Here is a 16,386-nt window from a genome sequence, read left to right on the forward strand (position 1 = left end):
CAGGATTTACTTTCTTGTGACAGTCAAGCAGAGGACATTCCACTTTAGTCAAATCATGGAAACAAACATCAATCCTTATGTACAGTACACAAAAAATGCAGACATAGAATACAATTCTTCCCTCTAAACAAACAAAATTGAAATATTTAGGGAATTAAAATCCCCCCGTAGATAGCTTGAGGCACACAGAGCACAGTGGTGCAAAATTGACAGCTACCAGATGGCAAAATGAACCCTGGCTATCTGAAAAAGTACCCAGATGGCTCAATGGCACTTTGCTGTCTGAGATAGTTTTGCTGTACCTGTGTAGAAAAGTTAGTTCACAGAGCTAGCCTACCGTGATGTGTAATCTTGCCTGCAACTTATAGGCTTTAGCTCAGAGAGCTAACAGTGTTGATTGGCAATGACAACCCGTGTACAATGCCTTATTGGATAAACCAGCAGGACCCTTGAACTAAGCTCTTCTGGGTTGAATGAAGACAATCAAATGATCTGTTGAATGAGAAAAAACTGTTGATCTGTTGTCATTCATCACCATATCTGCTTCATCCCCACATTAAACATCTATGCTCAATGGAATATTAACCATTGTCTTGTCATCAGGAAAAGTTCAAATAAACCAAGCATGAATGTTGCTGACATTATTGCACTTTCTGTCATTTTTCAGTAGCTATGTCATCTGTTGATACTTTGAGGTTGTAGAGCCTAATAGTCCAGTGGTTAGTGTTGAGTGATAGGGACCTGAGCTAGACTGTCCCGTGTAAAAGGGGGTCTGTGTGACCCCACCGTGGCATCCAAGACACGCCACTCTCGCCGCTCCTAGATGACACGTGTGGTGTGTGAGGAGAGAGCGACAACACTGCCACATCTGGCCTGCCACAATGTGTTTCACATCCCTCTCTCCCTCCCAATAGGGAGAGGGAGAGGGCGAGAGAAGGAGTGGGGGGCAGAGAACCGAACCTCCCGGCTTCTTGGTGTTTCGTGTAGAGTCTGTTCTGTGTAGAATCTGTTTTCAACAGGGAGGGAGGGGGGAGGGGGGATGGAGGGAGGGGGGAGGGGGGGATGGAGGGAGGGGGGAGGGGGGATGGAGGGAGGGGGGAGGGGGGATGGAGGGAGGGGGGAGGGGGGATGGAGGGAGGGGGGAGGGGGGATGGAGGGAGGGGGGAGGGGGGGATGGAGGGAGGGGGGAGGGGGGATGGAGGGAGGGGGGGAGGGGGGATGGAGGGAGGGAGAAAAAGAGCAACGTTGAGTCTAGACAGCGGAGGTTGGGATTGAAATCTGGAAGCCATTGACTCCAGTTCGGAGCTCGGGGTTGCCTCTCTCTTTCTCTGCAGAAAGGGATCGCATTTCACTGCCTAATTACACATGAAAAATGGTCACATCATTTTTTCACTTTGCCTCTTGTTTTTTTTACACACAAAACTGGGTGGGGGAGGCTGGCTCTCTGAATAAGCTGTTGTGCCCAGATCATGTTTTGGGATATCTCAAAGTATTAGTTAGAGGCTGAATTGTGTGCCCATTGTCAATAGCCTTTTTAAAAATAACTGTTTATGCTGTATGGATATATTGTGTACTCATATGGTTATCCCTGGATACATTTATTGTAAATGTTTAATGTACACTCCAGTGTGTCAAATCATACAAGCCCCTAGACAAGGCCATCTAAACCATAATGTGGTATTTTTGTAATTGAAGACTGGTTCAGTATTATGATTTTAGCAAATGATAATAAAATTATTGTATAAATAAGTATGAATAAATGTGTGAACCGGTGTGTACATTTCAGCCATAAAATTAAGCAGAGTAATTGTACTGAAAACCTCATTTCAAGGTTTTTTTGGTATACATTTGCAAAGTCTATTTTTATTTGATTTCGCCAGCAGAGGGAGGTATAGCCAAGCAAATTAACCCCAGCCAATCAAAACAAATGGCTGCATGTACTTTTCACAGAACTGTCAATCGAATGGAGATGTAGAAATGGGTCAATCTATCACAGACTGATGATGTCAGTAATAACAAAAGTTTTATATGGACAGATGACCAGGTAGATTTAGTGTCAAGATTCAAATGTATTTGGTACTCTACCTTTTACAATGCCCATTAGGCTTACATTCATTCCACAGATTGAGCCTTGGGCTCAGGTGAGTCTCTGTGTTAGTGTGGACCAGTGGATCTTAAAGAGAACTAGGCTAGTGCTCGTCAGGGGAGATATTTAGTAAGGAGAGGAACATTTGATTCCAACATACAGTAGCTAAGTCACGACCACATGTAATACACAATGGTTTTAATGGTACACAGTGGCACCAATCCTTCCAGGAGTCGATATGGTAACAGTGACTGCCTCTTAAGTGTGAAACGCCTCAGTAAAACTTTTAAAAAAGGGGAAACGTTACTATACAATGAGTATCAGCTTCAACATGTGCCGTTCTCTATGGAAAAGCCATCATGCACTCAGGACTGAAAAAGACTCAGTGAAAATACAAATATGCAAACTTTTGGTACGCCGCGCAGTCATCTGCTGAGAGGCTCTCTGTCGGTGAGGGGCAGTGTTCTGAGCAAAGCAGCAGATCGACTCTGGGAGATGATTTTATGGAGGACTTTCTCATGGTAGGTTCACTCCAGGGGGGCCTGACGGTGGGGCAGGGATCTGTCCATCCAGATGCCTGAGCACATTTCACTGCTGTGTGTGCACTGTACTCAGCTTGTATTTCTGTTGACCTTGGACGCTCAATCGTTCAGGCCTTTGCGAATACTCCAAGAAAAGAAAATAAGAAACCTTGATGAGTCATGCAAAAGAAAATGGTGAGGCCAAAACAAAGCCATGAAAAAGAAAAACACTGAAAAGAAAGTAGCATCACTCAGGGTGTGATGTGTTGGTCGTGTTAGAACGTGTCATGATTTTGTAGGATAAGCTTATCTGGGAAACACATAGAATGTCTTATGGGTGTAGTTTGAGAGGTCTTCTGTGTAGGTGCCATTAAATACATTGCCCTCTTGTTAGACATTATGGTGGTTGGTCGTGAGTATGAGAAACCTTTCATTGCCACTGTTTTCTTAGTCTTTCCCAACATCCATAACTGACCAGGGCGGAGGCCAGCGTTCACAAGAGAATTTGATTCACGGTTCCAAGATAACTGTTTCCACATGCTGCTCTTTATATCAATCAGTGATAGGCTCCAGATCTGCAGTAGATTAATTGGCAGCCAGGTATCAACATCCTTAAACAAACTATTTTCAAAACAGGTCTATGTCCTGTCAGCAGTCAGCACACAGCCATCTCCTCCATATCTTTCTCTCCTTCATCTCTCTTTCCCCCTTATCTCTATCTCTCTCTCCCTCTCTTTTCACATTTAGTACTGAAACAGACAGAGAAGGAGTTGGGAGTTGCTTAGCAACAGTAGATGCAATGAGTGCAATGAAAAGCTAAATCACGTTTTGCAGACCCGGGCAACTTGCCCTGCGACCCAACAATGTTTTCAATAGGGCAGATTGATATTTTCATTGGTTGAACAATGTTACATAAAAATGAGTGCTTCACATCATTTCTCATTGTCATCTGACCTCTCATGGCCATTTCAATACAGGGCTGCTGTCCATTGAAATGAAGCAATAGTCATTGGGATCATCATCTTCATCATACTGTATGTATGAATTAACAGGTTGATTTCAATACAAGAGAAAAGTTCAACGGAGCATGGCGTCCTTCAGTGAGATTTTATGTCTATAATATAAGCAGTGGCAGGTAGTCTAGTGGTTAAGAGTATTGCACCAGTAACCGAAAGGTCGCTGGTTTGAATCCCAAACTGACTAGGTGAAAGGTCTGTCGTTCTGCCCTTGAACAAGGCAGTTAACCCCCAACAACTGCACTGTGGATGTTGATTAAGGCAGCCCCAATGCATCTTTCTGAGTCAGATGGGTTGGGTTAAATGTGGTAGACACATTTTGGATAAATACATTCAGTTGTGCAACTGGTATCCCTTTTCCCTAATTGCTCTGGATAAGAGTGTCTGCTAAATGGCGTAAATGTGATATCAAGGTAGACATTCTAAGGGTTAGTACTGTGCTCCACATCTTTTGTAGATCAGCAATTCATTTCAAGGCTATGTGCCAGCATTCTGAAATGGTTTCCTTTTATTCTTTCCTGATTTTTTTATGTAAGTGTGATTTTTAAAGGAGGTCACTGCAGGCTTACAGACCTCATAATAAGAAGAAATACCTCATTCTCACTAAGACACAAGTGGCAACACTTTATTTGAGCCCGCTGTTATGTCCAATGAAGGCTACCAAAGTCTTGCCCTCTACTATTCTACTTCCTGAAACTTTGGGGTAAAATTCCAAAGATGTACCCCATCCTCCAAATGGATTGAAATGTGTCAAAGCATTCCACACATAGAGATAGAACTGACTAAACACCTGATATACTTTATGTTGATGAAAATGGTCCATGGCCTGTAGAACCATGCTAGATACTGCATGTGTCCAACAGACTGGCATGTACAAATACTACATGATTCAAAATAAATACAGCAAATGTTGAGGTCCATTGTTACAAATCAAAACACAACCTTCTCAACCAAGCTTGGACATTGAAACTTTACTAATCTAAAACTTCTCTCCCAAGGGTTTCATTTAAAGACGTCCTCCAGCGATTTTTAAACTTTTATTGTTGAAAAGCAATATCCCAAGTATAAATACAGTAAATTACACACACTAAAGGGTAAAAAAACATGTTTTCATCAAAAGACTTCAAGGTGAAGGGCATTCAAAGAGTTGGTATGGGAATTTCTGATGTCATCGGTCTCCCCTTTGCTTGAGGAACAATAGAGGAGCAATAGAGAACGAAAGAGCAAAGCCCCACCAATCACAATGAGGTTTACCAAATTCCACACCTCTGGAAGAGTTCTCAACTACATTTGACTGAAAGTAGTGGGGAGGGCACTTTTTACAATACGGATACACCCTATTCACTGACTCACTTGTAGTAGGGGGTCTATACCTACCGTCTTTCTCGTGGTCATGGTGAGAATAAAGGGTGACACTTCATCACACACTGTACATCTCTCTATTGTCCAGGCATTGTCCCCCTCAGTCTTGTGTCTGGGAGGATGTGTCAACAGTCAATGTCATTTACACTGTATCATTTAGGGATGGAGGTATCCACTCATGCAGACATGATGGGAAATGCTGTGACATACAGATGTTAAATAGACCAACACAAAATAATCAGGCCCTTCTTAATGTTCTTGTTCTATAACTTCCTGATCTTTCTTTGGCCCATGTTTTGGATCTAGGCTGAAACATATCAGTGAACAAAAATATTGTTGTTGGTTAATTGATTGATTGATATCCTTGAGGAAACTTTTCTCATCTTTTTTATTTATTCTCAAGTGGCACTGCCTTTGAACCCTCAAAGTATAAGATTGACAGGGCCATTCCACAGTAGGCTATTATGAATTACTGAGCTGAGTGTGATTTCGATAAGCATTCATCACTGACAATATTTCTGGATAAGTGCGTCAGAGTTGCTTGGCTTCTGCACGTTTTCAGCGTTAATAAATGTTCTATTATGACAGAACTGCAACAATGTTTACATGCGGTAAAGCGCGTTGAACATGTTCCACTATGATCATTTTCCATTGCTTACTACACGCTCCTCCCACTGAGCTACACAGCGCGCAATGAAAACAGCAACAAAAAAAGCTGCACTTCCTCATTGCCTAGATACACTCGTCAAGCACACACGAAGAAACAAGGCTGTGCATTGTTTTGATTTTATACTGGTCAGTGTATCTGGGAGGTACAAATACTAAAATACAGCATAGGCCTGCGCACATACAACACTGAAAAGGATAATTATTCAAAATCGAAAAGGAATACAATTTAACGTTACACTGTTGCTGTTTTGAAGAACAGCCGATCAATTCAACAGGTAGGTCCCTGATTTGTGTCTCTTCTCTTGTTCTTTGATCTATTCCCAGACAATGTGGCATTTGACTCTGTACTGCTTTCCTGAATAGTTTGTTTCTGTTCTACATGACATTTGCGATAATTGTTTCTGGTGGAATAATAACCAAAGGTAAATCCCATTCCATGCCTTGGGCTATGCGAAATATTATTTAAATTGGGGTAATGATTAATTTATCACTGATATTAAATATATCTTTACGAATTATTCAACATGGCTATGTCAATGGAATCACTATTGAATGTGTGGCGCTAATCTAATATGAAGGACCACCCTCCCCTACCATGAGGGGCCTTGAGTCATTTCGGGGACCGATTAAACTTGTGACCAATGAGAGAATTATGCTATTTTTCTGTCTCAGCCATTCGTGATGTCATAATGATAGTGTGTGTGAAATTGTTGGCCTAATGTAAAACATACATATTTTTAACATGTGTAAGTAATTCCCCTAACTAGCCAAATCAATAGCCTATTTATTCAGTAGTGTTCAGGTTGCTTTGGAAAGTGTGCCAATGCATTAAGATATTGAATTCAATGTGCAAGCTTTATTTATATAATGTAATAGCCTAACACAATTTAGGCTCTATTAAGCCATTATGTGCTCGGTATAAAATAAGACATTGTAATATACTCATATTTATACATTGCACATTGTTTTGTTGCTATTTAGGAGAACAGTGGATCTATAGGTTGCATGTGAATTCATTGTCATTGTAGAGAAACGTATTACAACCCTTAGAGACAGATACAGTATCATACAAATTTCCATTCCGTGTGATGTCATTACTGATGTGTATTAGTGTTGCTCATAAAGTTTCTCTCTGTAATTTACCTGAAGATTACTGATGTGTGACCTCAGCATGGACCAAGTGGCCCCCTTGTCCACTGGCTATCGCTCCAGCCTCAAGGTGAGACTTCACAAGGCTGTGCCACTAATACAGTAGATAAGTAGGAAAATCGCATACATCGTAGTGCTGGAGATGGAGTTGTGTATAGTACATATAGGACTACTGTATCACAACTGATACTGCAAGGCTGGATCAAAATCCTGCACACCCAATAGCTCTCCAGGACTGGAATTGGAGCACCCTTCACTTAAGGCTATTGGGGAGTTAAGAAACACGGATTCCAAATATCAGCAGAGATTTATTTTTAAATCCTGTGTGTTGCAGCACACTTGAGTCTGCTATTCTTCTCCCCATAACTTTAACCATAAAATAATAAATGAAAGGAAAGAGGACAAAGCCAGGCATATTAAATGTGAAGATAATTGGGGAGCTGATGGAGGAGAGGCTCTCAGTCTGTCCACCTTCTCTATTGCCACTAACTCAATTAGTCCCCTTGGTAACTAGCAGGAAAAAAGGCTCTCGAGACATTGAGGGCCCCGTTTGTGCCAGCCTACCTTTTCTAAGGCCAAATAAATAGACAAATCATTAAACAGTTTAAGGATAAAAAAAGGATGGTGTTTTGTGGGGAGTTATTTGAATAAAAAATCATTGTGCCTTACAGTATTAGACAGGCGCACAAATGGCACTTTAGCGTACATCTTTACTATCGATGTCCTAATGATTTGTTAAGGTTTCATGTGCGGCTTGGTTGTATAACATCATAAGAAGTCTCATCAGCATCTGTAAAGGGCTAATGCTGAGATGGGTACAGTGCAGATTCAAACAGAGCTCATCTTAAAATGGCTTGTTTTTAGCTAATAGAATTGTGAAGAAGAGCCTGGTTTGTCTAACCTGATTCGAAGAGGGGGAACGAGAGAGAGTGAAAAGGGAGAGAGAAGGATAGAGGGAGGAGGGGGTAGAGTTTTTTTTCTCAAAAAGCAGCAGCCTACGCTGTGTTATAAACCCTCAGAGCTGAACTGCTGCCAGCTGCATCAAGGGGAGTTTCTAGTTCTGCTACGGAACAGGAAGACTATGTATGGTCATCCTCTCCCAGCGGTTCAGGGCCAGGCTGAGCTGGGAGAATGAGAAAGGCCTGATGTGTTTGACTAATGATGACAGATTGGCTTTACTGAAAGGGAGTGCCCACATACAGAGTTTTTTCTGTCATTGCTTTTGCCTGCTCTGTTATCTTTTGTCTTTTATCTCACTTTATGTGACTCCGTCTAAAGAAGTGAATAAGGTATTTCCTAAATGATTCACAGTAGCTGTGGGTGATCAGGTGTTGGTCATCCGTTCAGGGCTATACTTGTCTCACCTAATATATGTAATTATGTAGACATACAGTAGAATGGGGCTTTCTCAAATCATCAGGCAAAATACATGTTTTGTGTCTTTTAATTTAAACTAACAGTATTTTGTTTTTTATGTGTTTGTCCTCCACAGCGGCAGGCAGCGTTTGACCTTTTTGAAGATCCCATGTCTCTGTTCTCGGGATACTTCCTCCCCTCAGACGATGAGCAGTCTTTTCAGGAGGTGCCCTCTGGCCTCAACTGTGTCTCACATGGTACGCCACCACCACAACCTACCAACGAGTGCCACATCACTCTAGCCCTCTACTTTACACCAAAACACTTTCATAACACCAATACCAACTAATCACCCCAGGCCAAAGTCAGACCAAACTCTATTAGGAAGATTATTTGCGAGACATGAGGTGACAAAGTTAACAATGTAGTTAAACTGATTGCTGGCATACAAACTGTTTTAATTAATGATTAACAGAAAAACAGGTGTTTATTCGTCGTTAACAATTATCCATAACCCAAACTTTGTTAATCAATCTCTCATCCTGTTCCATGGCAGCTAGCCCATTTAAACTGTCTGAACCCTACTTAGATTTTTTTTAAGGTTTTTTTTCAACCTCAATATTAAATCATTACTGGGTAACAATTAGGTACCTTACTGTGATTGTTTTGAATTAAAATTAAACAAAAATAGCTTCTTTGCAAAGAGCAATTTCTCAAGCAAGAATTTAGCTGGGAGTGGTCTGAGTGAGGAGGGGAAAACTGAAAACTAGCTTTTATTGGCAGAGAGGTTTGGACCTCTTTCTTATTGGTCTATTAACTAATTAAACACCTTGTGATGTCACCAGGCATGCCAAAACTCCATCCTACCTAAACAGACTGACATTTTAGGCGGTCTTTTCAAACAGCTCTTGCACTAAAAGGGCACCGTCATCATTTTCAAAATTTCACAGTATTATTCTAACCTCATGGTGTGTAAATGTATATAAAACACAGGGAAATCACGGTTTTGGCAGCACTGGGCCTTTAAATTTAACTTGGTTTTTGAGTTTGTATATGTATGAGTAGTGTTTTAAGGCTGTTGTTAGTGTGCACAAAACAGAGTAGTGTACAGTCAATTTGGAGCTGGATCAACTATGAACAGTATTAGGCAGTGGCATACTGTACAGTGTTCATTCTTGTTTGCATTGACAGACCTGCCTATTGTGTTGAGATCACACCAACTTGTGGTTTGTGTTGCGCAATAGAGGTTATTATACAGATAGAACTCATTGTTCTTACAGCATTGACAGTAAACCCTGCTCATATATGTGTAATCACACACGCAGGCACAAAGGAAATGTGCGTTTTTGACTGATTTGGGTCTTTAAACAATTATGACACTGTTAAAGCAATGTTATTACATAAGAAAGGTCTAGAAAGGTTGATTAATAGAGTAATCAAACATTTGTTTTTGTAAACTCTCCAGACATGGGCCCTTGCTCTGTTCCACTTTTGACCCCGTGCAGTAAGGCAGTGATGAGTCAGGCCTTGAAGGACAGCTTCAGTGGCTTCTCCAAGGTTCAACGCTGCTGTGGCATCTCCAACAGTGAGTCACTTTCTACAACTGCTCAATCTCATTGTCCTCCCCTTTTCTTCATTTCTATTGAAATGTTTTCTACAAGGAAACAATTTGCTCATTTCCTAGCTAATTTTGAACTGGATTGGAGGTCAGTCATTTTTGGCTCATTTCGAAAGCTTTGCACTCAGTCCAGCTTCCACAATAGATTAGCTCCTGATTCTTACTCGTTAACACCATGTTTGTATGACATTTTCCCACTTGTTGAGTGTTTAAGTAATTTATTTTCTTCCCCTCTTTAAAGGACAGGTTCACCATTTTTAACCAAATTTCTATTTTTGATGTAAATAGCATGTTATAGAAGTGTCCAGACACTTTTTTTGTGATTTCACTTGGTTTGGAGAAAGAGAGCTCCCCACCAGCAATAGATTTCCTCATTGCTCATTCTGCAGTATGGGGGCCACAGATAAACATGAACAAAGGCTCCAAAAACACCCAAATATGTCCTTTTAGAAATGCATAGTGATGCAGGTCTTTAGATGTTGTACACATGAAATTGTGTAATTCTGAACTTTATCCGCAACTTTATATTCCATTTTATTGGACTCGGGCGATACTTTTTCCGATACTTTTCCACGTGTCTCATTTCTCGTGTCACCACAATGGGAACCAAAAAATACATAAATGCTCGCACACAGAAAAGTATCGCCCGTTTCGAAAATGACTTATTTGTTCATGTTTATCCATACTGCAGAACAAGCAATAATGAAGTCTATTGCTGGTGGGGTAAGTTTCTCAAAACCAAGTGAAATCGAAAAAACTGTGTCTGGACTCTTCTATAACATGCCATTTACATAAAAAAATGTAGATTTGGTAAAACATTTTGCCTGTCCCTTAATCATTAAAAAGTAAGCCTAGTTATGTCAAATCAAGACAAAGACTGGTGTATTTTGGTGAGGTTTCCGTGGAATTGTGCATTCACTTTTTAGTAATTTAAAATGACTGTATATTAAGCCATATCTTTTTTCTTTCTCGCTTTCACAGACCCCCATAAGTGGACCAAGCAGCATGTGATGCAGTGGCTCCACTGGGCAGCCAGTGAGTTCAGCCTGGCCAACGTCCACTTCTTTAAGTTTGACATGAACGGCCAGGAACTGTGTGACCTGGGCAAGGAGAGCTTCCTGGACCTGGCCCCAGACTTTGTGGGCGACATCCTGTGGGAGCACCTGGACCAGATGATGAAAGGTAACCGTGGAACTTTTTAGTCAGATGGTGTTTGTGTGGGTGGAAGATGGGGGAAAGAATAGGTGGAGTCATTAGTTATTTTTGTATTCGGGTGGAAAGGGTTTCTTTATTCTGTTGAATTACTGTATCCTTTGGCTAAATGATACATGCTAAAATCAAATAACAGTATTTCTGACGGTTCCTGACTTTATCCTCCATTTTCTTCCAGAATGTCAAGAGAGAGAAGAATCCAAAAGCCTCAGCAGTGTTGTGCCCTCAGAAACCAGCGGGATGAGCTCTGTCGGTGAGCGTCCATTAGAAAAACAAACTAAGCACCAGAGGGTTCAAATCCAAGTTAACATCAGATAGACAAAACAGTTTGACTTCAGCTTTATTTGAACAGAAGCCTTTTAAAGGCCCAATTCAGCCATTTAAAAAAATCTCAATATGAAATATTTTCTGGCTAACAATTAAGTACTTTACTGTGATTGTTTTAAATTAAAATGGTCAAAAAGAAACTGTCTGGGAGTGGTCTAAGTTGGGAGGGGAAAGAGCGAGAGGTTAGAAACTCTTTCTTATTGGCCTATTAACTAATTTACTGTCTAGTGATATCACTATTCCAACCTCAGTGTGGAAATATATATAAAATATAGAAAAATCCCACTTTTGACTGCACTGGGCCTTTAGGCTGTCCAAAGAGGTCTCTGAGGGGTGGGTGTGATGAGATGAGCTAAGTGGGCATATGTTCTTCTCTACAGGCTTCAGTCTGGAGGTGACCCAGTGTGCCCTGCAGGTGCCTGACAACAGCGGTAGTCTGCTGAGAGAACTGTTTGAGACTGCGGACAAGACTACCCTGCTGACCCAAGATCAGGAGTTCTCCATGTTCTCTAAGCCCCAGCTGAGCACGGTCAACGTCAGCTACATCAGGAGCAACCCAGACGCAGGGCAACTCTGCAAAGCCTGTGAGTAGACACTGTTGTTAGAAGCTATTAATCAATGTTAATTAATTAGTGTTCATTTTCCAAGGGAACACATGTAAGCGATTCCCAACAGATATTTGAATTCAGTGATAGTTCCTTAACGTGATTCAGTTTCAGTTGAACTAACCATCTCTGTGCTTTGTTTATCCACAGTCTCGTCCCAGGACCAGAGTTTGTGTTCATTGGAGAGCATGGACAGCTTTGAGGGGCCAGAGTCCATGCTGCAATCCTGGGGTAGCCAGTCTTCCCTGGCGGACAACCAGAGGGTGCCGTCCAACGACAGCTTTGAGGACGAGTGCAACAGCAGCACCCTGAGCCTGGGTAATCAGGGCCTATCCTTCAAGGACTACATCCAGGAGAGGAACGAGCCTGTGGAACTGGGAAAGCCTGTCATACCTGCTGCCGTGCTGGCTGGCTTCACTGGTGAGTTTATAAACCCGCTGACACAGTCAAACCCAGCTCATCTTGTATGAAATACTATCTATCTCTCTGTCAACCCCAGTTTCAACCAGTTCAAAACAGCACACTACAGTTGTGTATACACAAATTATGCCTTTTGATCGCCGTCTGACTCCTATGCCTCTTTTTTCCTCTCAACAGGAAGCGGTCCTATCCAGCTGTGGCAGTTCCTGCTGGAGCTCCTGACTGATAAGAGTTGTCAGGCCATCATCAGCTGGACGGGAGACGGCTGGGAGTTCAAACTCACTGACCCAGATGAGGTGAGTGTCAATTGGCCTCATACAATATGTGTATATCAGGTTGTGGAGGAGATAGCCACAAGGGTTTACAGTAGTGGTGTACCGAGTACTCTGACAAAAAGAGTATCGCAACGGATATGGAGAATTTTCAGAATGCGATTATGACAAGTATTTTTTGTAATTCAAATAGTAATTGTCAGCTGCCAGCACGCATCTCTCTGTCCCTCAAACAGTGTGAAGCCCTTTCTGCTCTAAATAACTAGTGGCAAGTTCTTATATCTGTAAGAAACAAGCGGGGTATCGTTTGAGCCTGCTGTAACGATTGGATTAGAAAAAGCCGTTCTCCCTCTGCTCTTATTTCCCCAGACAGACATACGCGGGGCTCCGTCTCTCTCACTCATCTCAGGGCACATTACACCACTTCTACAAACATTGTGTGTGAATCAGAATTGCTAGTGATTGTTGTTCTAGCTATCAATCTAGTTATATTTTCTGTCGACTTTGCTGAGGACATATGTTTGTTTTTGTCTGTGTACTTACTGAGTAGCTTAAATAAATATCCCCACACTTGTGGGATAGGCTTTACCTGCATTTAAACCACACTTCTGGGTCTTCCGATTACGAGTATCAAGTGTGATAAAATGGATACAATTACAAATACGAGTATGACGAGATTGGCAACACCGCTAGTTTACAGGACTAAAAAAGTCAACACAAGAGCCATCAGAAGACATCAATACGTAGTGTAAGACTGTTTTCCATTGGTGTTTATCATTCTCTCCTTCCTCCTCCAGGTGGCTAGACGCTGGGGCCGCAGGAAGAACAAGCCCAAGATGAACTACGAGAAGCTGAGCCGTGGCCTGCGATACTACTACGACAAGAACATCATCCACAAGACCTCGGGCAAGCGATACGTCTACCGCTTCGTCTGCGACCTGCAGAATCTGCTGGGCTACTCGGCCGAAGAGCTCCACATCATGCTAGGGGTCCAGCCTGACACTGAGGATTGAACCAACTGGTGTTTTATCGAAAGGGAAGGGGTTGGAGATCTAGCCAGTGGGGTCTCACTACCCCAACTTAGCAAAAGTTGCTAATGGTACAGGCCATCTGAAAGTAATTTCTGGTCATTGAACAGGTGGCACTGATTGATGTCCACTTATAGTGGCTACACAGGTGGGCAGACAGTGAGCATCTCTAATTTGGAGAGGCAGCTCATGTCTCGGCTCTTGTGCCATCAATGTTCATTGTTGTGCAAGCTTTGGTTGAGAGGGGTGCCAGTATTTAAATCAAGCATTCCCTCTGGGTGAAAGTGTTATTGTGCAAGTTGTAATGGATCAGCTCTGTATCCATCTGCAAAGTGGAGAGCTGTTAATTGCGCAGATGACAATGGTGATCAATGTAACATAGCTGATTTTTTCATTCTTGCCTTATACTCAGCAAGTATGGTGTTTACGGAGTCTGAACAGTGGACATTTAGACTTACTGTGAATGATCTTGAGGTTACCAAACAAGAATGCTTTTGAGGTGGCGGCTCCAGCACCTTAAATAGGAGTTTTGATGGAAAATGTATTCATGATTTTATGGAATAGCTAAGATTGCCTTTACTGTTGTGCTTACTAATGCATTGTCCTGCTGACCAGCTTGCAGCGCAACTGGAATACCAGTCATTGTAGCTATTGCATTTCTCCTCTATCAAAAAGGAAATAATTTAATTGTTGTTCTGTAAATATGAATATTTTGTCATGTTTGGTGAGTTATACACAATTCACATGTGAATATGGCTTTAAAGGTTGAATGTAACGTTGTAGCAGCTATCATAATGTATTTTTGTAGCAGGTTTATCAGGGATAAATTTGTGAATTGATTGTTTATTTATTTTTATGTGACCAAAGCGACATGTGGATGTATATGGTTTATTCTAAACTATAGTTGCATTTTGTTGTATGTTTTTATATTCTGTACCAAAGTCCCTGTGTATATATTACATTGGTACTACTGTACTTGTTATAAATACGATGAATATTCACTGTGTATTTACTGAAGAAGATAAAGCAGCCTTTTTCAAGTTGTTGTACAGATGACAGACACAAAAATTGCATAATTTTGGCATGGGTACGATCTTATTCCTTCCTAGCCCATGTGTGTTTGTGCTGTTCTCTTAATCATTTTAGTCATCTTCTATTAATTGATATTGTATAACACAATGAAAAGTAAGATCATCTTAAGAATTCTGTTGTTGAAATCTTAATAATATAGAACATTTTGAACTGACATGTGAAGCAACAGGGTTATTGTACATTATTTTATAATAGAATGTTGGTCTTGCTACAACATCCAAGCTCTGAATATATAATTGGCAGCGTGACATGCTGTGCTGTTTGCTGTAACTAAAGATGTGCATGTCATCGGCATGCCAAAGACCTGTGTAACTTATTCATCATAATGACTTTACTTAAATTACTTTGTCAGCATTTCAGTGTTTTTTAAATGGAAAATGGCTTTGACATTTTAATAAAAGCTTTATTTTTATATGGTATTATGTTTATTTTATTGACTTTTGGTAGCTTAATATAAGGAGGGGTAGCTAATTAAAGAGCCATGGGTTTTAAAGAACACTTAGTTGAGTACCAAAATGTTGCGTGCTGGCCAAGGACAGCACGCTCAAGAGTTTTGGAGAGAAAAGAAAGAAGGGATACTGGTCTGTAGTTGTTGACATCGGAGGGATCGAGTGTAGGTTTTTTGAGAAGGGGTGCAACTCTCGCTCTCTTGAAGACGGAAGGGACGTAGCCAGCGGTCAAGGATGAGTTGATGAGCGAGGTGAGGTAAGGGAGAAGGTCTCCGGAAATGGTCTGGAGAAGAGAGGAGGGGATAGGGTCAAGCGGGCAGGTTGTTGGGCGGCCGGCCATCACAAGTCGCAAGATTTCATCTGGAGAGAGGGGAGAAAGAGGTCAAAGCACAGGGTAGGGCAGTGTGAGCAGGACCAGCGGTGTCGTTTGACTTAACAAACGAGGATCGGATGTCGTCAACCTTCTTTTCAAAATGGTTGACAAAGTCATCCGCAGAGAGGGAGGAGGGGGGGAGGGGGAGGAGGATTCAGGAGGGAGGAGAAGGTGGCAAAGAGCTTCCTAGGGTTAGAGGCAGATGCTTGGAATTTAGCGTGGTAGAAAGTGGCTTTAGCAGCAGAAACAGAGGAAGAAAATGTAGAGAGGGTTAGGGTTAGGAGAGAGTAGCAGGAGAGAGAGCGAAGGTTGCGACGGTGCAATACCATCTGAGTGGGGGCAGAGTGAGTAGTGTTGGAGGAGAGCGAGAGGGAAAAGGATACAAGGTAGTGGTCGGAGACTTGGAGGGGAGTTGCAGTGAGATTAGTAGAAGAACAGCATCTAGTAAAGATGAGGTCAAGCGTATTGCCTGCCTTGTGAGTAGGGGGGACGATGAGAGGGTGAGGTCAAAAGAGGAGAGGAGTGGAAAGAAGGAGTCAGAGAGAAATGAGTCAAAGGTAGACGTAGGGAGGTTAAAGTCACCCAGAACTGTGAGGGCGTCAAGTCACCCAGAACTTATCAAGGCGTCAAGCTCATTGATGAACTCTCCAAGGGAACCTGGAGGGCGATAAATGATAAGGATGTTAAGCTTGAATGGGCTAGTGACTGTGACAGCATGGAATTCAAAGGAGGAGATAGACAGATGGGGCAGGGGAGAAAGAGAGAATGTCCACTTGGGAGAGATGAGGATTCCAGTGCCACCCCCCCGCTGACCAGATGTTCTCGGGGTAT

The 16,386-nt window shown here is 41.9% G+C and overlaps 1 protein-coding gene across 1 annotated transcript; it reads left to right on the top strand.

Moving 5' to 3' along the window:
- Positions 1–5,682: 5,682 nt before the first annotated feature.
- LOC115154233 (protein C-ets-2-like) lies at positions 5,683–15,152 on the top strand. Its single transcript, XM_029700252.1, has 10 exons — positions 5,683–5,929; positions 6,804–6,873; positions 8,296–8,416; positions 9,625–9,744; positions 10,759–10,959; positions 11,168–11,242; positions 11,697–11,900; positions 12,072–12,341; positions 12,519–12,637; positions 13,411–15,152. Exons 2-10 carry the CDS (start codon positions 6,811–6,813, stop codon positions 13,624–13,626), a joined length of 1,389 nt encoding a protein of 462 aa, XP_029556112.1. The 5' UTR covers positions 5,683–5,929; positions 6,804–6,810; the 3' UTR covers positions 13,627–15,152.
- Positions 15,153–16,386: the final 1,234 nt, after the last annotated feature.

This window comes from Salmo trutta, chromosome 19 (genome assembly GCF_901001165.1).
Source record: "Salmo trutta chromosome 19, fSalTru1.1, whole genome shotgun sequence".
NCBI lineage: Eukaryota > Metazoa > Chordata > Actinopteri > Salmoniformes > Salmonidae > Salmo > Salmo trutta.